The sequence below is a fragment of the Aaosphaeria arxii genome (genome assembly GCF_010015735.1).
Source record: "Aaosphaeria arxii CBS 175.79 unplaced genomic scaffold BU24scaffold_1, whole genome shotgun sequence".
In the NCBI taxonomy this organism is placed as follows: domain Eukaryota; kingdom Fungi; phylum Ascomycota; class Dothideomycetes; order Pleosporales; genus Aaosphaeria; species Aaosphaeria arxii.
In genome coordinates this window covers 2,430,404-2,453,335 of record NW_022983474.1, presented here as the reverse complement: position 1 = coordinate 2,453,335, position 22,932 = coordinate 2,430,404, and the positions used below count along the sequence as shown (strand labels likewise).

The window sequence follows — 22,932 nt, the reverse complement described above, 5'->3', positions numbered from 1 at the left end:
TACTTCATCTCTAAGTACGCAGCACTTGACTGATTACGCCGCCAGGTATTTGGGACGTGATTATGGATTGGAGTCTGGGAGACCCCTATGCCCGCCACCCATTCCTGCGAGATACTCTCGGCTATAAGAAAGTATGGATGTACTACGCAGCCATGGTCGTCGATCCCATCCTCCGCTTCAACTGGATATTCTACGCCATCATCCCCCTCCAGCTACAGCACTCCGCCATAACCTCCTTCGCCGTCGCCCTCTCCGAAGTTTGCAGAAGAGGCATGTGGACCCTCTTCCGCGTCGAGAACGAGCACTCCACCAACGTCGGCCGCTTCCGCGCCTCCAGAGACGTCCCACTCCCCTACGACCTCTCGACCCCCAGCCCCGAAGTCTCGATCCACGAGCCCGGGTCAAGACCTGCATCACAGCAAGCAGAGATCAGTTCGCCCATGCCCCCACCGCGCACGCCCGTCACTCCGGGCATCATGCCAGAACGCACGCAAACGGTCGAGGACGGCGACGTCGAATTCGGTCAGGCGCAAGCAGCTGCTCGTCGTCGGGACCAGGAATCTACCGATTCCCCTATCGCCCGCGGTCTGTCTCGCGTGGGTACGATCCTCCGCAGCGCCCACGTCCAGGATTTCGAAAAGAAGCGGAAGCCTGAACTCGGTGCTCGTGGTACTGCGAAGATCGACGACGACGACACGGATGACGATGACGATGAAGAGGCCAATCATAGTGGTAGTGCGAGTAGGGGAGGGAGCGATAGCGGGGATGCCCAGGCGGAGAGGCAGAATGAGAGGGACATTGCTGAAGTCAGACGAGATGTCGACATTGGCAGGGCTGGAGAAGGGAGTAGCTCGAATGGTGCTGCGGTATAGTTGACGATGCTGTACCGATCTGTTAGAGCGCGATATCCTATTATATTCTATCATACGGCCATAGTTCTTATGAATTTAATTTTTTTCAACTGCATACTTTAATTTTAGACTTCTGAAAGATGAACTACGATCGTCTCGGTAATCGAGGTATGTACTTATAGGCCATTGTATGCGCTCTGGTAGTATGGATGGTAGAGTGCACATGTCCCATTGACTAGAAACTGAATATGCAAATCATAATTGAAAAAAGTCGAAGATATCTTATGCAATACAAAAATGCCTAAAATTCTTGAAGTAACGCCGTTCAAGTATGCGAAAACAAAAATGCCAGCTACAACCAACGTACTGCGGAGGCACCTTTTGGTGTTCCAAAACCCCGTACTCCTGAAGAATAAATAACTCTCAATTATGCAGCATGTAGCTGAGATTGGGTAGACCCTGCACGATGGACCGAATGATTTCGTCCTCTTCTGCTTTCCGCCTTTGTGCGGAGTTTGTAGCACCGGTCAGGGGTTGAAGCGGTGGCGGAGTAAGTGATTTCGTTGGTGGGCGCGTGTATGGTACAGGTGGTGAACTGTTGAAGATGGAAAACGGATCCGACGGGTCGGTTGGCGCTTGGGGAGGCTGCGGCGGAGGAGCCGATTCGAAGAAGGAGAAATCAGCATTGCTCCATGGGTCACTGATAGACTCGGGAGCTTTTGTGGGTAGCTCTTGATTGTCGACGGGAGACGAGTCTGCGTTTGCTTGATGATACTCCACTGTCGTTGCAATGGTTGGGAAGCCGGAACCGGGCGATGCCAACTCAGCGGTGGTCTCGCTAGCCAGCGAAGTGTGAATGACACCGTCGATTGATCCATCGGTGTCTCTACCTGCTGGCGTTGCTTCGTTCGTGGTCGTCACGGATGGTGGTTTTTCCCGAGAAACTTTCCTCAACATTCCTGGACCAATTGGCCCTTGTTCTGAAGATTTAGGAACGAAACTGTTATATCTAAAAAGTGCAGATGTCGGCGATACTGTCCCCTGAAGACGCACAATCGGCGATGAATGCTTCGACGTTGCCTGCTCGAAGGGTGACGCAGTAACAGATGTGGGCGTCGAGATCACAGTCGAAGGTGTAGGGTCCTGACTAGATTCGTCAAGAAATTGATCGATGGGAGCGAAAGTCGCCACAGCAGGAGACTGGACCATGTCCCCCCAATCGTCGTCGTCATCGTCGACGGGGTTGGGCGTAATCTCTTGGGAAAGGGCGCTCCGGCCATCTGGATTGGAATCTTGTGTGCTCGCCTCTACCGGATGACCTTGGGGCAATTGTGTCCCTGATACTCCTCCTTCTGGTGATGCGATCTTCACAATACCTGCTGGAGTTGATACTGACGAACCGGAAAACACCAGCGGCGTGTCGGGCTGCCGAATTTGGGATGGAGCACTATCTTTAACCGTCGCGGTAGTTGACTCCCCCTGCGATGAAGGGGGATTGTGGGTCCAAACGTTGGTGGTCGCCACTGGTGAACTCCAGTTAAATGCTGGGGGAATATTGGTAGCACTGTTCGAGGCGCTATGCTGAACCATTGATACAGATATCGAAGACTTCCGCCGAACATGAGATTTCACTACCGGCTCCGAGCTAGGTACTTGATCCCAGTAAAAGTTGGCCGCAGCCGCTGGGCCTCTTCCGGATAGACGATCCTCAGTAGCCCATCTACCGACAATCTTATTAACTTCTGATCTGATATGAGACTGTTTCCAGGTTATTCTAACGTAATTGTCATCGTCGGTGCTATTGTTGAATTCTCGCAGTGTTTGTTTGCGTGTTAGTCGGTACCAAGCTTTCCGCGCAGATGTGGAATGAACTGGATCGTCTGGTGGTGTAGGAAGACCTCTGAGACCTGGTATCGGTGGAAATAGCTTGTCCAGTAATGATTCGTCTACGTTAAGTCCTGGAACATTTGGCACTATTACGAATGGAGGCAGTTCAGCATTGTCGTCATCCAGCTGAAGAGCTTGTTGCTGCGTGACGTCTTTGGAAACAACCGCTGTATCCTCGGTTTGGGCGAGTGCCGCAACAGCTTCCTGATTGTCAAGCTCGGGTTCGGGCACCTTCTGGAGATTGTCCTCCGACCCTTCGTCGGGTACTTCCTCGGAACCGGAAACGTCCAATATGTCCTCATGTTGATCCTTCTCCTTCTCAACTTCAGTATGTGTTGAATCTTCAGTGGCCGGGACGTCGGTTCCGTGACGTTCGTCTTCGAACGATGTCCGTGGCGATTCGACTAACGCGTCGCGATGGCTGGTGTCGGATGGAGAAGTCGACGGTCGGGTAGAGAAATCGTCCCCATGGCGCACGCTGTCGCTCGCAGAATCGTTCGGGATCGCCTGTGAGGGTTCCTCGGGTTGTATGGTCGTTGCGGAATCTGACGCTTCTGAAAACACATTGTCGACATCCCGTAATGCCTCCTCCCCTGATGTCGTGTTCGTTGTGCCCCAACCCTCGTCGCCAACCTCGAAAGTATGCTTTGGAGCCTCACTGTCATAGTGACTAGTATTGTCGGTCTCTACCGTAAACGCTGTGGCATCCACCTCATTTGCGCGTGTATCCGGCTGGTTCGAAGATCTCACGGGCGCAGATGTAGCCCAGCCTCCGAAGTCCCCATCCTCTTCCGGATCCCCCCATTGTGCATCGTCCAAGAAAGCATTCAAAAGTACAGGCGCACTTGTGGTAGTCGGTGGTGGAGAGTCAATCGCTTCAGTCACCTTGTCGCGCTTCGGTGGAGACTGGGAGTTGTTGATGTCGTCGGAGTCGTCAGCCCAAGGGTCGCCCCAATGATCCATGGTCGGAGCGAAAAGTCCAGCTTCATTATGGTATGCTCAGACAAGCATCACCATGGCTGAAGGCTTGCTTCGCGAGGATAGATGGTCGAGTGAGGAGCAATCTATAGGTTACGGAAGTCGGGACGAATAGGTGGCCGGGACGGACTGTATATGACGGAGCGGAGCGGCACGCGGAGGTTCGAGTTCCTGCCAAGCAATTTCCACTCCTCTTCACAAGCACGATCATGATGACTTTGTCGACAGTATAGCATTGATTCATCATAGGATAGGTTTTAATTGACCCTGTTTCACTCCATTTATTGACCCTGAAACTGTACGACCTCAAACGTGCAAGGTTTGACAATCAGGATACCAAGTTCGATCTTCCTCACAAGGTCTCATAAGGGAAACGCACACTATTGTCCATGACCACAATTTAGTATTTCCATTCCCCAGCAGAACCCACACGAACAGCAACTAAACAATTAATGAGAATTGGTTCGAATTCCCCCGAGTTCGTAGTGGAATACTGTCCATGTTTCAAGAGCATCTTACCATTATCATAACCAGCCATATTAAACAACCAAACCAAATGAGGCTAGTTCATAACATTCAGCCCCCATTGTTGTACTGTCCCCATGGACCGCATCCTGTAATTGCATACATAGTATTCTGAATTTCACTATTACCAATGGCAACTCCGACACGCCTCGTGCCATCATATAGGGCGTTCGACCATGCGAAGGACGACGCCGGGATTGAGCTGATTGAATTTTCTAATGCTGGACATTGGGAGCGGAACTTTGTGACAGATGACTTCGCAAGAGAGCACATCGAGAAGGATTTTTCAGTAGGCCAAGATGTCTTGCAAACTAGCATCACTTTTATTGTAGTTGATCGTGTTCAAGGTTTCCAAGACAAATGATTCTAAGCATAAGGCGAGCGAAGGGAATACCGATAATGTAAAACTCTTGTAAGGAGACCCTCAAGTATCTATTGATGAACGAACAAGACCCTTTAACATACGAAAGTCTCTCGATGCGCCAAGGGGAGTATTCTGGAGAGATGTTACCTATTCGAATGGATAGTAGTCTGTTTGAACGGATTGCACCATATGCAAGAATTCCCAAACCGTATCTGGAGTTTCTGGACAACAGGTACGCCATGTCAGTTTTTACCGTGCCGCAACTTCCCCCATCTTTGTCAAATACATCATCCAGAGACATAAGGAAAGATTATATAAGTAGGTTCTAGTGATCATGCTATCACTGAACGAATTGCTAAAAGTTGTGAAGGCTTCATCATCCAGTCAATCCCCGGCGCAGCTCTGTACATTTGTATGGGCACGTCTTTCACATATCATGTCCCGACTCGTACAATGTATATCTTCATGCATGCACTGGCGAGTCCGACATGCTCCGAACTCATTACCCAGTTTTCGGAGGGTGCGGCGCATTCATCACCGTTGCTCATACCTAGCCTCATCATTCGGCACAGCATGACCCATCGCACCGATGCTGTTGACAGATGGCACCAACACATATATAAATGTGAGCGAGCTTTCGGCATACGCTGGGACTACCAAGATAATGCAGATCGAACAGCGATCGACTATGCTGCTTTCAGTCGTGATATCAACGCGACTACAACCAACCTATCGTACGCAATATGGTCTTGCAAAACGACTACACGGCATCTAGCATTCTTGGACGAGGTTGTGAAACACTACCGGGTGAAGGCAATCGCGAGCGGACATGATGCAAAAGAAATTGAAGAAACAGAGTATATGCTTCTCCAAACCCACGAGCATTTACGGTCTTGGAACAGGAGCATTGAGGAGCGTGCGGAGTATCTTTCTAAAAGAGGCCAGGCACTGGCTCAGACTGTAAGCCTTTCAATTGCATACTCTCTTGCCCGTTCGCTCACTCTTTATAGCTCTATAGCCTCATCACGCAGCGGGACTCTGCGAATAGTCTCAGGCTCGCAAGTTCAAGTACGAAGCTCGCAGAAACGTCGCGTGATGTTGCAATTGCCACGAGTCGAGACAGTGCTGTAATGCGAGTTATCACTGCAATCACGATATTCTTCCTCCCTGCAACGTTTACCGCTGTGAGTCCAAGCAGATCATGTCTAAACCATCGAAGCTAATGGTATCGTAGACATTCTTTAGTACCACGTTCTTCGATTTCAAGGAGGAAGGAAGTAAATCGGTATACTCGTGGTGGCTATGGTTGTACTTTCTGGTCACTATTATCCTCACGGTTATAGTCCTAGCTGGAACATTTTGGATGTGGAGAAATAAAGAAAGAGAAATAGCAGCCAGATACGCAAAAGAGAAGAATCAATAGGTATGAAATATCTCGAAGTCGCGATGTCAATCTTTCGGATACCTCTTTGGACTAGAAGATAACAACAACAATATGTTCGTAATGGAAACGAGTACTGGTGTATAAAATTGAACCAAAGACTATACATTGCATTTGTAGCTACTTTATGAGAAAATTGTTTGTATTTGAGCTGGATTACTCGTTGAGCGTGTATCTTTGGATTGACGCGCAGTTTCCCCGCACTATACCTCGGAACTTGGAGATCAACATTAGTACCTATATAGGTACCGACATATGTACCGACGGAATGCTTCTATAATACCAATTTCTTCTCTTTTTTTAATTGTTCTCTCTTCAAAATTTCGACATCCGCCATCGTGGGGCCTTCTTCAACTTACTAATCTATCGCGTCAACCTCGTTGGTTGTTTTACCCGGCTGCATAATCCCCAGCCACAACTGCCGTAGGTGAGATTCCGAGCTCCGGCATATAGATATACCTCACGAATCCTGAACCGCGACTTCTAGTACCACCAGGTGTATTCAGAAATATCACAATTCCAATTCCTTTGCGATGTCATCCGGAAACGCCGTTGCTCGAAAACTATGGGAGCACCCCGATCCAAAGTCCACGGCGATGTGGAAGTTCATGCAACGTGCGAATGGAAAGAGAAATCTCAATATGCAGGTATGTTACAGCACCAATTCGAACAATTCCTAGTTTGGCCTGAGTCCTTATCGTTTGAGCGTTGTTTTATTGTTTATGAGTGGGTTCAATTTCCCTACCTACAAATGAGTGGACCTATAACAATCTCGGATCTCGGTCAACGCGTTGCAACATCATGATCAGCATTCAAGACGCATCATTGCGGAGTCCCCTCCGATCGACTTCACGATAACCGAGAAGACCGGACGTTTCAGGACATCTGCAGTCTAAATATCAACGCCTGATGCAAGGCGAGCGGCCTTTCGAACCACGGTTCCCGAGTTGACGGTGCAAGAGGCGGGGAATTTTGGTTTGGTGGAGTTGTGGAGTTGTTGGGAGAACGTGTGGGCCTTAGTGCCGTGGGAGCAGCTGAACCATTATCGACTTGCTTTTCTATTTTTGGTGTCTGTTTACCGAATGCTTATTTTTGTTAATCGATACAGTATCAATACGGTAATAATGCTAACTGTGTTCTTTAGACGTTCAGAGAATTGTATGATTTCTCCGTTGGGGATAGGAGGGTAGAATTTTGGGAGGATGTTTGGGAAGCATCAGGGCTGATATATGAAGGTCAATATGAGCAGGTGAGTTGATTTGATACTTTTTCATGTTTGTCACGTATCGGTGGACTCTATAGGCCCTGTCTCTTCAACACCATCCATGGAACTTTGACTCTGTATCCCCATCAGCCATGAATTATTCTGTATCATCATTGATTCTCCAAGCACCTTTCGATGGTTTCAATTCATCTACTGTTGATAATGTTTTGCTCATCAAAAATTGTAGGTGGTTGACACATCTGCACCAATGGATTCCATCCCTCGCTGGTTCGACGGCACCTACCTGAACTTTGCAGAAAACACACTCTTTTCCGCCTCAAAGGACTCGCCTTCAGTCCGGACCACACTGCATAAGGAAGACTCCAAGGTCGCCCTGACCGAGATACGTGAGGGCAACACCGAAGTCCGTCACATGACGTTTGGAGAAGTACGCCGCCGAGTAGGCATACTCGCCAATGCACTGCGAGCAAGAGGTCTCAAGAAAGGCGACCGTGTTGCACTGGTTGCGTCGACGAGCTTCGACACCTTCATATGCTACATGGCGACCGTGAGCATCGGTGGATTGTTCTCGAGCTCAAGCACGGATATGGGCACCAAGGGGATACTCGAACGAATGATCCAGATCAAGCCGGCCTACATTTTCGTAGACGACTGGGCGGTATACAATGGGAAGACTACAGATCTTCGACCAAAGATCACGGAGATTGTCCTCGGGATGAAGTCTGTTTCCGAGTTCAAGGGCGTCGTAGTGCAGCCGCGTTTTCCAGGGAAACCTGCAGATATCGAAGACGTACCGAAGGCTATCACTCTGGATGGATTTGTGAAAGCGGCGAATGGGAATGAAGAGTTGAAGTTCGAGAGAGTCGCTTTCAGGGACCCTTTCTTGATTGTGTATTCTAGCGGCACTACTGGGGTTCCTAAGTGCATCACCCACTCAACAGGAGGAGTGCTTGTGAGTGCTATGAAAGAAGGACTGCTCCATCGCGAGATGACGCCCGACAACGTGGTCCTTCAGTATACAACAGTGAGTCCCACAACAACATACCATAGCCCCTGAGCATACATACTGATGTCCCTAGACCGGTTGGATCATGTATCTAGTGAGCGTGCAATCCGCCCTCTACGGCTCCCGATCAGTCCTCTACGACGGCTCCCCCTTCATCCCCAACCCAACCACCTTCCTCACCATCCTCGCCGAACAGCGCGTAACAGACTTCGGTACCTCCCCCCGATTCCTCCACGAACTCCAAAAAGCCTCCATCTCCCCACGCTCCATCCTCGACCTCTCCGCCCTCCGAGCCGTCCAAACAACCGGAATGGTCCTCTCCGACTCCCTCTTCGAATGGTTCTACGACGTCGGCTTCCCCTCACACGTCCACCTACGCAACATCTCCGGCGGCACCGACCTCGCCGGCTGCTTCGGCATCGAGAACCCCCTCGAGCCCGTCCACGTCGGCGGCTGCCAGGGCCCCGTCCTGGGCACCAAGGTCGAAGTCTACGACTCCACCATCGAATCCGGACCCGGACGCGCAGTCCCCGACGGCGAACCCGGTGAGCTCGTGGCCACGGCTTCGTTCCCCAACCAGCCCGTCCTCTTCTGGGGCGACGAGTCCGGTGAGAAGTACCACAACGCGTACTACGCTCGCTACCCGAACGTGTGGACGCACGGAGACTTCATACAGTATCATCCCGTCACGGGGCAGATTCTGTTCCTGGGCCGTGCGGATGGAGTGCTGAATCCGAGTGGGGTGAGGTTTGGAAGTAGTGATATCTACTCGGTTATTGAGACGCATTTCCCGGAGGTGCAGGAAAGTGTCTGCGTGGGGCAGAGACGGCCGCATGATAGCGACGAGAGCGTGATTTTGTTCTTGTTGATGCGGGAGGGGAAGGCGTATACGCAGAATCTTGTGGAGAGGATTAAGAGGAAGATTGGCGAGGAGAGGAGTAAACGACATATCCCGAGATATGTCTTTCAGACATGGGACATACCGGTAAGGATATCCTCTCTTTTGACGATGGTGATGAGATCATAACTGACAGTTTCTTGCAGACTACAGTGAATCTGAAGAAGGTAGAATTGCCAGTCAAGCAGATTGTCTCTGGGAGAATCATCAAGCCTAGCGGGACATTGGCGAATCCAGAAAGCCTGCAGTTCTACTACCAGTTTGCGAAGGTCGAGGAAGTGGTAGAGAGGCTGGAGAGGGAGAAAGCGGCAAAAGTCAACAGCAAACTATAGACTTGGATCATTGGGACTTAGAACATGTAGAGACGCGGCGATGCGAATGGATGCTTTCACGATATCATGACCACTAGGACTTGTTGTGCACATCGACAACGTCGATCTTCAAAGGACGGCAGATCATCATGATTATGTCTTGTATAGGCCAAACGGCAAGATATGCTACGAAACACTCGTATATAAATTCTACGAACGGTGATCTGCAAAGAAAGACACGAGTTACCTAGACTCCATGATTATTGAACTTGAGGATCAATTGACCCTGAAGCCCTTCGCGCATTTGATATCCAAGGTAACCATGAAGACACAACAGCACGTGTGTGTATCCACGCACGTATCCGATTGTGCTTGTGTCTCTAGAATCCAGATGTGTTCATTTAAACTGAAAGTTACTCCCGCATCGCCATGCAGCACGGAAACATACATGCGCACGTCCACTCCCGTTCCACCATACCTACCACTCACCCACGCCGTCGCTTCGACTTTACAATTTCCTTCGTATAACTATTCCGACTAAACAAAGGAAGAGAAGAGAACAAACCCCCACCTTACATAGTATGTACTCCATTTGCCCATGTCGTTTCGTTTCAATGCTATCCCGCCCATCGTACGACCGAGCATCCTAAGCGAAGCCTACGTTTCCCTCCCGCCTTCGCTCATGTCAATCTGAAACGCCGCCATCTCGCTCAAGTGCACGCGCGCGCTGCGTGCAGCGACCGAGACTGCACACTGCAAAGTGCGTGCAAACGGGACGGCCGAACCAGATTTATGGGCGGCTGTTATCTTTTATTATATTCTCCGCCCGTTGTTGGCGCGAGTGTCGAATAGGTACTTTCTCCTGGATAACAAACGGGGCTGCACGATGGAAAAATTTCGTTCATGGTGGAGAATGGGAGGAGGGAGGTGTGAGTTTCTCCGTCTTCTGTGCTTTTGACGTGACTCTCCTGCCGTGGGATAGATAGATAAACTACCTAGTCAATTATACCTATAGCTACAGCAAGTCAATTCATGCACGCACACACGCGTACATACTGCATGCGAAGCAACGCACACCCAGCCCCTACGCAACCCATCGTTGACGCAATCGCAATCTAAACCGCTATGCGGCCGGCAAGCAGGCAGGCAATAAAGACATGGGACATTTGTATATCGATGATTTTTTCGCTGGCGCACATATTACAGCCGCAAAGCAAGCAACACCCCCGTTGGACTTACACTATAACTCCGTACCGTTGGCAAAATAACACTCTGGCGGGTCTGGAGCTTCTAGGGACGCCCTGCCACCGCCCGGAAGGCCCGTCTTCGTTTCCTTCTTCCCTGTCGTGTTTTTTTGCCCTTGAGGATTTGTGTCTACATACCCGCTGCGATGGTCCGGCAAACGCGCACGTACCGAGTCGACTAATGTCTTACTCGGACGGGACGGGGGAGGGATAGAGAGAGAGAGAGAGACACCGTGTTTCTAAACACCCGGTCTGCTCGAGTCGTCCGTTCCCATGGATGGACCTAGCGTTTTTTTGGGTTTCGTGGTTGAATTGACTTACTGGCATGACGTGCATGTGTGGGCAGGGCGGTGCGGTGGTGTTTAACAGGTGGACGTGTCTCAGGGTAAGATGGTATAGTAACCAGCTGGGAAGAACGCTGCAAGATGGCAGAGGCTATATTTGGGGCGCGGCTACCGAGATCTTGGAATTGACGTTTCCATTGGACTACCTATGGGAATCGGCTTAAGAAAAAAACGTAGTCTTCGTTTAGTTTGAGTGAGGAGAGGTTGTGTAGACTAGAGATCAATAATGTTAGTCGAGTGTTGAAGTCCGAGGTTCAAGGAGGCTCTTCCCGCTCAAATTATTGGGCGTTCTAGAAGGAAAGGAACAAGTCGAAATGCGGGGCAGGCAGACAGCGACGCCTTTTGGGTTCTGACATGGTTCCATCGGCCGGCTGGCCTGAAAGGAAGCGGAGGGAAAGGATGGTGGATTCTAAGCTTCTACCTAGTTCCCAGCTACCTGACAAGCCTGACAGCCTGACAATTCGATTGTTGGTAAGTCAGCATGTAGCCCATTGTTTCATGTCGCGACTTGGGACTGACGGCCTGCGCTCCATCGGCTGAACAGCACGGATGCGGTTGGCGAGTACGTGCGAGTAAGATAAGGTGTTTGCACCTTATTGTAGGGGATTTGTTCGAGAAGAACGTTAACGGAGAGTGTTAAGGGAGATCTGGGATGCGATAGCTAGATGAGATTTCATGGACCCTGTATGTTGGTATGGCTGACCGTGCTAAGTCTTCCTCTTTGCCAGGAGCATGGTTGCAGTGAGCATGTACTCGGGGTTCTCAGATCTTCGATCTCAAGATGGTGGCTGGATCCTGTATTTGCACGGCACCTTGAAAGCGATTTGGTAAATGTAATGTAATGTAGTTATCATTCTGATGTTTATAGCTCAACATCTATCATAATGCGACCAATAATCAAGCGGCCGTGTACTGCAGAATATGCTCGCTCGGTCATAATAATATAAAGGGAAAATAGCCTCGAGAATGCATAGCAAGAGACAAGAGTTAGAAAGTAGAGAGGCAAGGAAAATTAGGCCTGATTTTTCGCAACGAGAGAAACACAATTCCAACCGCAGGGGAAGTGGTGGGTATCTTTTCAACAACAGCAACAACAACAAATCTGATAGGAAGAAGAAGCAAAGCAAGCAGTGAAAGCCAAACGCCTGTGTGACTTGGTTGTGTCTGTCTCTCCCTCACACACAGTCATTCGATCGCTCGTGACATGTCGTACGAACGTGTTGCACTGGCAGCCACGCTACACACGTACAAAACTTAAAAAAAGAGTCAATCTTTCGAGTAATACTAGCACCGAGTCAAGGTGCCAAGGGGCGCGCCATTGATACCCGATCGAGCCAGGCGTCCCTGGGACGGGAAAAGTATAGTTAATGATGGTATGCAAATAATGCGTGATGAAGTGTCGGTCGTAGTAGTAGTGTGGTGTGGGTCCCTCAACCCCATTAAAATAATGGAGATCGCTTGCCTTAAACCCGAATCGCGCAAGAGGCGGAAATGGAGTGGCAGATGGATCTGAACCAGGGACAGGGGCTTTGCGGCCATGCAAGGTCGACTGGAGTCGACGCGAGACGAAACGAAACGAAACGGAACGGAACAATTGGTTTCTGCCGTTCATGCGTGGGATCGTCAACTGGGACGATGCGTAACAATCGAAGCGCTTAGAGGAGGTCCATCAGACTCTTCCTCTTGCGAATTCGAGGACCCTTGATGCTCGCCATCGGGTCGCTTGCTTCTGGGAAAGGAGGAAGCTCGATCGTGGGTGCACGCTCGCCGGCGCCGCGGGCTACCATCTTTGAGGCATTCTTTCCGGGTGACGATGTTACGGCGGTGGGCATGGCCGGAATCTCGGGGGATGGCCCTCGGACCGAGCTGGGTCGTGATATCCTAGAGTGTCGTCTCAGGCGGTTTCCTGATGATGAGAACGATCCAGGTAGTGGGGCTGTCTGTGGCGTGACCGGTGTGAAGGGACTGGCAGGTGTTGGTGGCATGCCTGGCTTGCCGTTCACGCGAGTGTCCCATTTCTTCGTGGATGGGGTGATGGCGATCTTCGCAAGCGAGAGCTTCTGTGAAATCGATCGTAGACGCTTGTGTGGTGCGGACTTAATGATAGGCGAAGCAGATGATGTGGTTGAGTTCTCGTAGGGATCGGAGCTCAGGAATGCATGAGTTCCAGGAGTTTGTGGTGTGAGCGGTGGGAATGGCATAGTGGATGCTCTGACGGACGCAGAGGAAGAGATGTAGAGGGATGATCGTGGCTGGATGGCTGGCATGGCACTGACAGGTCGAATAGAGAGCTCACTGGCAGCGGGCGAGATACTCCTTGTCGAGCGGGCTGAAAAGGATGATGAGTCTGAGACGTTGAAGGAGCTGGTATTGCGTGAGGATGTCTGGTGGCCGGTTGAAGGTCTCCTCGACTCCTTACTGGAGGGTGCAGGACTGGCTGTTCGACTGGCCGATGGAGTGGCAGCCATGGAGAGGCGGGATGGTTCAGCTTTGCGTAGCTTGTTTATGGCAGCGAATGGCAGCTGAGCAAGCGACGCCGAACGCTGGGGAGGTTGTGCTTGTGGTTGTGATTGGGGCTGAGGCTGTGGCTGCTCCTGTTCCTGCACAGGCGAACTGACATTGGCGAGATTGATCACCTTTGGTCGTCCGGCGGAAACGTACGAGATTAAGACAGCCATATCACAGCTCTTCCCTTTTTCGAATCGAGACATGCTCATCTTTCTGGCGGAGAAACAGTTCTCCTTGTTGTCGTCGTTGTGAATGCTAACGTCGTCACCATAGTCGGAATCGATATCAGAAGTTCCCTCCATGGGAGATAGGTCCTCTTCGGAGGAAAGATATCGCTCCTGGAAGGAAACGGTCTCCTTGGAGCTCGCACTGGTCGATTTGTTTCCTACAGATGTATCTATGCGTAGCGTCTCGGGGTCATTGTTGTAAGGGTCCGGGGAAGAAGCAGAACTGTCCGATCTGTCTGGGCGGGTTAGGGAAGGTTTTTCGAAGGACCATTGCTGCAACTGAGCAGACACGGCCACGTCGACCATGTTTGCGAATTGCTACTATTGAAGTTGCTGCGAGGGGGGGAAGAATGCTGTAATTCCGGGGGAGTGAACGGAAGCCGGGGGTTTAATTATGTTCGGTGACGGGTTGTGAGCGCGAGCATGAAACTGGGGGCTGCAAAGGCTACAATGGTATGGACCAATGGTAGCAGCAGATTGTCCGATGGGGAGGTAGCACAAACAGGTAGTGGTCGGAGTGGCGAACAGCTGAACGGATTGGAGTAACGGGCACGGCCGGCGTAGGGATTGACACGAATTGGAAATGATTGTCGTCGGCGTCGAAAGGGTGCACAGTAAATGTCGTCGCTCGAAGGAAGGTCGTGAGAGTGTTTGTTGGTGATGGTGATGTTCTTTTGGTGTGAAGGGGTGGACCGTGGATAGGGAGAAGAAAAGGGAAGGGAAAGGAAGGTGAAAAGAGGGCGAGAAAGGGAGTAGATCTCTCTTTAGAGAAGGAAGAGAAAGCGAAGAGAAAGGTAGGTAAGTAATATCCGGGATGGTTCTATGGGATATATTATTGCGGATGCGGACGCGGACGCGGACGAACTGGAGTCAGTGCGACGAGATGTGGACTGCACGCACGTACATGTACAGGCGAAGGCAGACAAGACAATGACAAGTGAAGAGAACAGAAGAGAACAGAAGGGCACTAGACCACTGTCCTCCGCAGCACAAAGTAAAGAACAGACCTGTGTTGGACGGGCAAGACAGACAGATAGAGATAGATAGAGACAGAGTAGACCGAGAAACAGAGAGAGAGGTGGAACATTTGGACAAGACGGAGAGAACAGACCAGTATTAACAGGGGAGCGAGCAACACAACTCCAGCAGTGACCATGCCCATGCCCCAATCCTTCTCTCTCTCCATCTACCAAGGTATTACTGAGTCTAACGCTCCCTCATTGTCTATCCCAGTTCCAGTCAACTAGTGATCCCACCCTTAATAACCCCCTGTTCCCTGTTCTGTCCTGCCCTGTCCATGGAGGTTTCATGTACATCCCAAAAGAGTAGAAGGTTGCACAGACTTGGGTATAGCCGTATTAGTTTCCAAGGCGCCGCTTCGACGGCTTAGGCGGCTTAGGCGGACTGGGGCCTCAGAAGGGATGGTGCAAAATGTCCATAGTCGAGGCAACTCTGCAAGCCCTCCTCCAAAAGACACGGACTTTGCACCGGTAGTATGTAGATTGTAATCTCATTCTAGGAATGGCACTGTGCGAGTCCTCTTTCTGCATGACCTACATACTACATACTACATACAACATACCGTTCTAACTGGGTTGTTCCCGACATGGAAGTCCGTATCTCCATATCCACCATCTCCAAATCTCCCACCTCCGTCTCCCATAGGGTGTTGATAGATGTGCGAAGGGTGGACTATTACACAATCGATTGGCCGTGATATGCTATGCTATGGTAGGGTTTCCATGATCATTCCACATCACCTGGCTACACCCTTTAGCCAGGTGTGCGGCGTCGACCCTCAGGATTGGCCAGGTGGATTTGTTTCAGCAGCATCGTCGGCACGGAACGCCGTAAGAAGCTGTAGTGTGGGTGTGAATGCACTCTACCTACACCACCTACACTCTGCGAATAGTGCGTGCTGTATCATAAGGTAATGCGATATGTAGTGTAGCAGTCTACGAAGATAGTGCGAGGTAGATGATGTGTGATCTGGACAGTAACTAACACCTGTGGAGTGATGAAGAGTAATTACAGCGTGCATCTTCATTCTATTAGATTCCATTAATCCACCACCATGTCATGAACGAACCATCTATTACCGCGCTGCATGCATTGGTGACGATATATCATATCATATCATCATCTCCCCTCCAAGCTAAACAGGCATGATCAGACAAACCAGTTCATCAGCATCGTCAACCGTTTGCCCCTCCAGACAATCCCTCCCCCAAGCGGCTCGCCTAGAGATTGTTGTACCTGAAGGTAACCCTTTTCCTACGAGTTAGATTCTTTGCACCTGCATTTCGATCCTTTGAGATGCGAGTTTCCCACGAGTCTGCCAGTCCGTGAGTCCGGCCCAATGTGCTGCAAGTCCGTCTGCGCGATGCTACTCGTACTCGCAGAATACCTACAGCAACCTTCGAATCTCCACCGCCTTTCCCCTCTTAAGATCTCCTCCTGCCGCTCGCTCAGGGGCCGCAGCCAGTAACAATACCGCCTGCTCACCGTGTTTCTTGCGCATGGACAAGTTGGCTAGTCAGTGTGGAGAATATGGGTGGACGCCACATCCGAGCTAGAACCGTTGGAGCGGGTGACGTGAAAACATTCTGCGTGTGCCCATGACACGTTTGACACCCTCGACCTTGGCCTCTTGATGTTTTTGGCTTTTACCCTGGATCATGACATTGACCCCACTCTCCCTTCCCCCAAGTGCCCCCCCTAAACAAAGTAGATAGATACACCATCAAAAGTTAAAAGACGAGGGTGAAGAGGGTCATGTCTACTCTGTAATCCCTTTACACTATCAAGACCCTTTTCTTCTTTTGGATGCCCGTCCCGCCTTGCCCTCGACGATGGTTTGCACTCGATCGATGTCGCATCACGGAACGGATAGGTAGAGAAACATCACTCTCTTTTCTCCGCCATGTCCGTTTAGACGTGTGCCCAGCACTCCGCTTGTCGATACGAGTCAAAGATGAGGACATTCCGTCCGCACTGTGCAGAGATGGCCGCTCGGGCATCGTTCAGTCTCGGCAAGCAAGACCAACTGAAGAACTCAACTCAACCCTCGATCCAACAAACCACCTAGGTAACTCCCCAATATCGTCCCACTGTTCGCCATCGCCCCGCGACACAGTGTGCTTATCTGGAGGAGGGGTGGCCAACTGGATTATTTTTTTCGCCCTGCCTGCAGGTCATGCAGCGTCCATATTAAGAATCCTCACTCGTCCAGGAATAGCTCCGCCTATGTTCGCCTACCAAGGACGAATACGAGCACACACTGGTCCAGGTCCTGCATATATCGATCCAACCACAGCAGAGGATTCTTACGACGTGCTGTAGATTATGTGCAGTAGACTGTAGACATGCTAACTGTGCTACTGTACAGTAAAGTATGCATCGATGCTGCATCCATCGCGCTGTAACGACCCTAGCCGCACTCTATCTCATATTGCTCCAAGCCCAGTGAAGGCGTCCAGAATCGCTCAACTGCCGCTCTCATGTAAATTGAAAATGTTTTACAACCTTTGAAACTTGCGCACGCACATACACGATGGATGACATGCCATAGAGAGAGACACACAATCCTCATATCTCCGATCTTGTCGGAAAGTACGGAGCAATGTCAGGCAGCAGAAGCCGCACTTTGCGCCAACGACGTCTCCCTCTGTACTCTCTGTTACCGTCTCACAACAGCCCCCACAACCTCCGGTCGGCCTTCGTTTCAACCTACTTACCCAGATTGTTCAAATCGTCAGCTGGGCTTCTCGTGCGCAACTCTTACTGTGTGCGATCGCATAAGCAATTGCAAGGTCCACCGCTGTGCAGATCCTCCACCCAGTTCCTTTCTGATGGCCGCCTATTCTGAGCTCCATAGTCTACAATTGTAGTCGTCTACGAGTAGTCTACACGGGAAACGTAATTGACCAATCACAGCCCGACCAAACCACCATTTTTGTATTGATCTGGTTCTTGCTTTTGTTGTCCTCGTACACCGGGTATTTCGTATTCTGTAGTCTGTCTGTAACTACTTGTAACAATTGTACTACCACAGTGCCGTCACTCTTCGTCCAACACCACGTTGATGGCAGGCAGCCATGTCTCTCCCGTCTGTAACAGTGGTTCTTTTCGACGTTGCACGAATCCGAGTCTGTCTCGCCTGACTTGTAACTGTGAACCTGCAACTGTCCGCCGTCCGCCGTTCGTTCGCTTGCTCGCTCACTCGCCAATGCATCGCCAACACCGGCGATCACCTGCTTTCGCTCGGTTCATTCGGACGGACAAGAGACCCATCGAAACGTTCTACAGAGACAAAACCATACGTACCATACCATGAATGATTTCCAATCGTCACTACTCCCCCACGGACAAGAGCAAATATCCAGCCAGACCCGCCCGCCAGAGCCGCTCAACCGAGATCGTGGAGATAGACGATCAACGAATGCCACCACTCACCACCTCAACGACCTCTGACTACTCCCCTCGAACCCCGAAGGTAACCCCAACAAGGTAATTCTCAGTATGTAGACTCGCGGCGGTCCAATCCCAACCGCCAACCGCCAATGGCACAAGACGATCTCCCATAATCATCTGCCAATCATGATAACTAGGTAACTACACACGGCGTGGCCGAAACCGGGTATGGCGACGCAGATACACAGTACATACATCCAATCTCTTAATACTCCGAAATAACGGAAAGAGTAGGTACCAGTGAAGTAATGTCATGTGGTCGAAAACATTAGATTCGAATCCTCTCTCTCCCTTTCTCTCCCCACGCTAGATACATAGTTCGCACATGAACCCCGAAGGTCACCATGCGATGCGATGTGATGCGATGATATGCGATGTCTGTACGACGGAGCAATGCCTTGCGATACGGCGCTGATGCGATGATGCGATGTCCTGCCCTGCGCTGCGATGCCCACCTAGCCTAAATCTAGCATGTCGTTCGCATTCAGTCCGTAGATGGTAACCTTGCGAGTACCACCACGGATCTGCAAATCACCATCGTTCTGTTTCCATACGCTCAACGAAACCAAGCGGTGATGATTTTCTAGTAATTGTAAACATCAGAACTAATCGACGGAGACACAAGAAAATCGGACGAGCCCCAACTCCGTATGTACAGCGTTACTTAGTGAATTCCAACGCCATGCTTTTCTTTGGGTAATAAACCCCAACGAAATACAATCAATATTCCTACAACTCCGTACCTTTCCCCCATAGTCTCTAAATCACCAACAAAAATCAATAGTCTACTTCGGTCGGTCGGCTGCACAAGAAAAGAACGTTAGCATCCTTCCATCCTTCCATTCCATCGACAATCGTAACGAACAATGCACATGCTGGATCGAACGTGCTTTGGCACATCAATACAATAGTCATCTACGCTCAACACCACATGTCATACCGATCCCGGCCCACTCGTTGCTGCGTGTTCGCGCTTATTCCTCGTTGTGTTTCCTTAGTACGCTGCTTAGGTTGATATACACTTCTTATAAACACCGATACACCAATGATGAACCGTGATATCAGACCTAAAGTGCAGCGTCGGGGAATAAACATTTCTGATAACTCATCACTGTGCAGACTAGGTCACTCTTTTCCTTCCTTCCTTCCTTCCTTCCTTCTTCCTATTCTATCTTCTAGAACTCTTCTACGACTAAACGATACCGATAATGATATTCACAATCATGACAATGACACTGATGCCCCCAATACCTACCCGCCCTACCCGCCGCCCAAACCTGCACGCACTATCAATCCATCCATCCCCCCGTCCCCGAAGCGTTCAAACGCCTCAGCTCTATAGACATTCTCCGCATGACACAACCCGAGCGAATGAGTGAGTATCGACGCCGCCCTTTCAGCTGCAGTTTCGTTTTTCAGCTTTCCATCGCGGCAGAATTGCTAGGTAGGGCTGCACTCGTGTGTCGTTCGTTTGTCTGAAACTCTGCGCCTCGTGTATCGTACATACCGCGCTGCACTGCATTGCACTGTGCTCTACCCGCCCACCGATGACTGCGAACTACATGAGGCAAGACGAGACAAGCAGAGGAGAGGTATGGTACGGTACAATCCTTCGTGACGCCATACCCCTCTGCATCCATCGTTCTCGTAGTCGCCACCAGCAGCATGTACCCAGGTAAGCGAAATAATACAATACAATACATCCCGTCCTCCTCTTCCGATGTCCCCGTAAGCGCTCGTGTCGAACGCACGCAAGTATGCAAAGCCAGTCGGACTCATCGGACAACTCATTCTGGCTGAAAAGCATGCGCGTGCGCGTGTGTATTCGCCGTCTGAGGTCATCCGCGGGGAAGGAGAGGACGCATGCATACGCATGTATGTAAGCAGTCATCCCTCACTCACTCGTTCGCTCGCTCGCGATCTCGCCTATGTGGTTTCTTTCCATACATAGATAGATAGATTGAGGGGTAGATTGGACAGATGTACTAGGAAAGGGGAAGGGAAAGGGGAAAGGGGGAGATAGGGAGGCAATGACTGAAATACTCATCATTGTTCTATTTTCTCTCCCGCTGGGTATGACTGCATTTCGAGATGGTCTTCTGGTCATTTTCAGCTCACGGGTTTCCCTTCCCGGTGCGTGCTGTCGTACGGTGCGGTGCGGTGCGGTACGGCGTGTTGGGGTACGGGACTTCACTGTGCCGTTCGATTGCGCATCCGATATCCAGATCTTGGGTGAGAAATGTGCTGTGCTGTGCTGCGGTGCGGCGTATGTGTGTGTACGTATGATTCGCTCTGCGTGCTTACTGGAAGAACATGTGTTCCGTCCTTCGATCGATAAAGAGCTTACTTTTAGTTTCTTTTCTGGCCAGAGATCCTTCTGGCGCTGGAGGGTTGGGGGTGGTCTGTTTGGTAGGTATATAAATGGCTACGCAACGTGCGGCGAGGGGTAAGGCGAGGCTGGGGAGTGGGTGTGGAGGTTCGTAAGCTGTGCGTGTGATGGTGTGGAGTTCTGAATTATTGGATTGTGGGTTATGTCTTAGGACAGATACGCTTTAATGGTAAGTAAGTCATGAAGTGGATGTGCCACTTATCATGCCTACGACGAAAGAAAGTAAGTAATCACTCTTGCACATGAACGGTTGGATGTTTGAACAGTCAAATTTGTGGTGCGTTCTTCCCGCAACCAGACACATTCATTTTGTTTCTACTCTGTGGCTCAAGCTTGATCAGCGTGAAGATGTGATATACTATCTACATCTCACTGAAATGACAATGCCGAGGGATTGTCCTTCCCAAAGCAAGAGCTACTGAGCGAAACCCGAATTAGATTACGCATGGCAGGGCTATTGATCCACCATTTTCCTCCGCTCGCACCATCGTACACATTAATATACTAATGTTTTTGAGCAAGTGAATCACACCTGCTCTTGACTGACTTCTTCACTGCTCTTCGCGCGCTTAGGTTCCCTCTCTGGGTCAGCGGATGACTCCGCGCGGCGCTTCTCTCCCTCTCGTGCTGCTCGTCTGGCTTCCTTGTCCTGCTTCTCTTTCTCCTTTCGTAGCGCTTTACTTTCGAACTCGTGCCAGTCGCCCTCCAACTCCTTTAGTGCGTCTGCCCTATTCGGTGCTGGTGACTCTGTTGCGAAGTATGGATGCTCGAGAACGTCGCTTGCACTCGGCCGTGCAGCTGGATCGAACAGAAACATGGCGCCCAGTAGGTCGAACGCAGCCGGCGTAACTCTGTCCCTGTACTTTTCTTCAAACGTGGATACTTTGCGTTCTGTTGGCCGTAATAGTTCAAACCATTGCATCTCGACTATGCCTGGCCAATCCTGCACTGTCGGTGTTCCCAGGACGTTGTAGATCTTATCTAACTGGTTGATCTCTCCACCGTCACCCGGGAATATAGCGTGCCTCGTGAATATTTCGACAAGAACACAAGCCGCGGACCAGATATCCACAGCAGGACCATACTGCGTCTCTCCTAGTAGAAGCTCTGGGGATCGGTACCAGATCGTTATCACTCTGTTAGTGTAATCCAGCTTGCCGCGCTTCGCATAAAATCTTGCGAGTCCAAAGTCGGCGAGTTTGAGCTGTCCAGTATTGCTGACTAGTATGTTTGCTGCTTTTATGTCACGATGGAGTACACCGCGGCGATGGAGGTAATCGAGTCCCTCGAACAGCTGCTTGGCAAGGTCCTTTTTCATTGCCTGGTCGAGCTTGAAAGTAGGGTGGTTCAAAAGTCCAGTAAGATCGTGGGAGAGATATTCGAAAACCATGAAACAGTCATTCTTCTCCACCATGACCTCTCGTAGTTTGACGATATTGTCGTGGTTAAGTGACTGGAGGAGCTTGATTTCACGGATCGCTGTAACTGGAAACCCGTCTCTTTCACCCTCCATTCTTATCTTTTTCAGCGCTACCATATCTTTGGTATAGACATGAACACCCTTGAAGACTTTTCCGTAAGTGCCTGAGCCCACCACTGACTCATTACCAGGTTTTCGGTAGTAAACCGAATCCGAAGCTGCGAATTCTGGTGAAAGAGTGGGTCTCGGGAGCACACGCTTCTTTTTGATAATCTTCGTTTTGGGTATCTGCTCGGCGGGACCCCTTCGTTCGATGCGGTTGTCGAGTCGATGGTCCGGTCGTCCCTCAAAACGACTCTCCGTACGCACATCAGGGTGACGAGCATATGGATCTCGTCTATCCCTTTCACGAGGATCACGGTAACCTCTCGAGTCACGGACATCGCGTGGATCCCTGGGGTCTCGTGGGTCTCGTGGGTCCCGGGGGTCTCGCAGATCTCTCGGGTCTCTCACGTCCCTTGGATCCCTTAGGTCTCTAGGATCTCTAAGTTCTCTCGGGCCACGCGGGTCTCTTGAATCTCTAGGATCTCTGTAATCCCGTGGATCTCGCAGGTCTCGCGGATCTCGCAGGTCTCGCGGATCTCGCAGGTCTCGCGGATCTCGCATATCTCGTGGATTGCGTGGAGCCCCTAAGTCTCTTGCACTGCGGGACTCTCGGTAGTCTCGATCTCGATAATATTCAGGATCGCGTGGGTCTCTTGGATCTCTTGGATCTCTGGGGTCTCTGGGGTCTCTGGGGTCTCTGGGGTCTCTGGGGTCTCTGGGGTCTCTGGGGTCTCTG

At 50.6% G+C, this 22,932-nt stretch overlaps 9 protein-coding genes across 9 annotated transcripts in view; 5 read left to right on the top strand and 4 right to left on the bottom strand.

The window, feature by feature from the left end:
* Position 1: 1 nt before the first annotated feature.
* On the top strand, positions 2-950 carry BU24DRAFT_17426 (EXS-domain-containing protein). The gene has a single exon (XM_033521545.1). The coding sequence runs from the start codon at positions 63-65 to the stop codon at positions 870-872; it is 810 nt and encodes a 269-aa protein (XP_033389564.1). The 5' UTR covers positions 2-62; the 3' UTR covers positions 873-950.
* Positions 951-961: 11 nt separating this feature from the next.
* On the bottom strand, positions 962-3,821 carry BU24DRAFT_416880 (uncharacterized protein). The gene has a single exon (XM_033526565.1). It carries the CDS (start codon positions 3,699-3,701, stop codon positions 1,275-1,277), a length of 2,427 nt encoding a protein of 808 aa, XP_033389563.1. The 5' UTR covers positions 3,702-3,821; the 3' UTR covers positions 962-1,274.
* A 543-nt stretch (positions 3,822-4,364) lies between these two features.
* BU24DRAFT_446289 (uncharacterized protein) lies at positions 4,365-6,146 on the top strand. Its single transcript, XM_033530756.1, has 6 exons — positions 4,365-4,530; positions 4,589-4,653; positions 4,712-4,923; positions 4,976-5,565; positions 5,616-5,789; positions 5,840-6,146. Exons 1-6 carry the CDS (start codon positions 4,372-4,374, stop codon positions 6,026-6,028), a joined length of 1,389 nt encoding a protein of 462 aa, XP_033389562.1. The 5' UTR covers positions 4,365-4,371; the 3' UTR covers positions 6,029-6,146.
* Positions 6,147-7,250: 1,104 nt separating this feature from the next.
* BU24DRAFT_383274 (acetyl-CoA synthetase-like protein) lies at positions 7,251-9,547 on the top strand. Its single transcript, XM_033524801.1, has 4 exons — positions 7,251-7,295; positions 7,498-8,295; positions 8,351-9,262; positions 9,322-9,547. Exons 2-4 carry the CDS (start codon positions 7,519-7,521, stop codon positions 9,505-9,507), a joined length of 1,875 nt encoding a protein of 624 aa, XP_033389561.1. The 5' UTR covers positions 7,251-7,295; positions 7,498-7,518; the 3' UTR covers positions 9,508-9,547.
* A 3,182-nt stretch (positions 9,548-12,729) lies between these two features.
* Positions 12,730-14,115, bottom strand: BU24DRAFT_457220 (uncharacterized protein; the record flags this gene model as incomplete). The annotated part of the gene is made up of 1 exon (XM_033531522.1): positions 12,730-14,115. One exon carries the CDS (start codon positions 14,113-14,115, stop codon positions 12,730-12,732), a length of 1,386 nt encoding a protein of 461 aa, XP_033389560.1.
* Positions 14,116-17,259: 3,144 nt separating this feature from the next.
* BU24DRAFT_17174 (uncharacterized protein) lies at positions 17,260-17,796 on the top strand. Its single transcript, XM_033521521.1, has one exon. It carries the CDS (start codon positions 17,367-17,369, stop codon positions 17,697-17,699), a length of 333 nt encoding a protein of 110 aa, XP_033389559.1. The 5' UTR covers positions 17,260-17,366; the 3' UTR covers positions 17,700-17,796.
* Positions 17,797-20,090: 2,294 nt separating this feature from the next.
* BU24DRAFT_17123 (uncharacterized protein) lies at positions 20,091-20,823 on the top strand. Its single transcript, XM_033521510.1, has one exon. The coding sequence runs from the start codon at positions 20,313-20,315 to the stop codon at positions 20,730-20,732; it is 420 nt and encodes a 139-aa protein (XP_033389558.1). The 5' UTR covers positions 20,091-20,312; the 3' UTR covers positions 20,733-20,823.
* Positions 20,824-21,145: 322 nt separating this feature from the next.
* BU24DRAFT_17151 (Pkinase-domain-containing protein) overlaps positions 21,146-22,932 on the bottom strand; it is a 1,878-nt gene continuing 91 nt past the window's right edge. The window contains exon 2 of the mRNA XM_033521515.1: positions 21,146-22,929. Within this exon, the coding sequence (XP_033389557.1) occupies positions 21,198-22,757 (1,560 nt within the window). The 5' untranslated portion in view covers positions 22,758-22,929 and the 3' untranslated portion in view covers positions 21,146-21,197. The remainder of the gene's footprint in view (positions 22,930-22,932) is intronic.
* BU24DRAFT_17116 (uncharacterized protein) overlaps positions 22,658-22,932 on the bottom strand; it is a 2,817-nt gene continuing 2,542 nt past the window's right edge. Inside the window, exon 3 of the mRNA XM_033521506.1 lies at positions 22,658-22,932. This exon is cut by the window's right edge and continues 872 nt beyond it. Within this exon, the coding sequence (XP_033389556.1) occupies positions 22,781-22,932 (152 nt within the window). The 3' untranslated portion in view covers positions 22,658-22,780.

Bases quoted from the DNA above. Each gene is read 5' to 3' on its own strand.
- BU24DRAFT_383274 (XM_033524801.1), top strand. From the start codon at position 7,519: ATGGATTCCATCCCTCGCTGGTTCGACGGCACCTACCTGAACTTTGCA. The intron at 8,296-8,350 runs GTGAGTCCCACA...TGATGTCCCTAG, and splicing joins TGGTCCTTCAGTATACAACA to ACCGGTTGGATCATGTATCT. The intron at 9,263-9,321 runs GTAAGGATATCC...AGTTTCTTGCAG, and splicing joins TTCAGACATGGGACATACCG to ACTACAGTGAATCTGAAGAA.
- BU24DRAFT_17426 (XM_033521545.1), top strand. From the start codon at position 63: ATGGATTGGAGTCTGGGAGACCCCTATGCCCGCCACCCATTCCTGCGA.
- BU24DRAFT_17174 (XM_033521521.1), top strand. From the start codon at position 17,367: ATGACATGCCATAGAGAGAGACACACAATCCTCATATCTCCGATCTTG.
- BU24DRAFT_446289 (XM_033530756.1), top strand. From the start codon at position 4,372: ATGGCAACTCCGACACGCCTCGTGCCATCATATAGGGCGTTCGACCAT. The intron at 4,654-4,711 runs GTAAGGAGACCC...AACATACGAAAG, and splicing joins ACCGATAATGTAAAACTCTT to TCTCTCGATGCGCCAAGGGG. The intron at 4,924-4,975 runs GTAGGTTCTAGT...AAAGTTGTGAAG, and splicing joins CATAAGGAAAGATTATATAA to GCTTCATCATCCAGTCAATC.
- BU24DRAFT_17123 (XM_033521510.1), top strand. From the start codon at position 20,313: ATGACTGAAATACTCATCATTGTTCTATTTTCTCTCCCGCTGGGTATG.
- BU24DRAFT_416880 (XM_033526565.1), bottom strand. From the start codon at position 3,701: ATGGATCATTGGGGCGACCCTTGGGCTGACGACTCCGACGACATCAAC.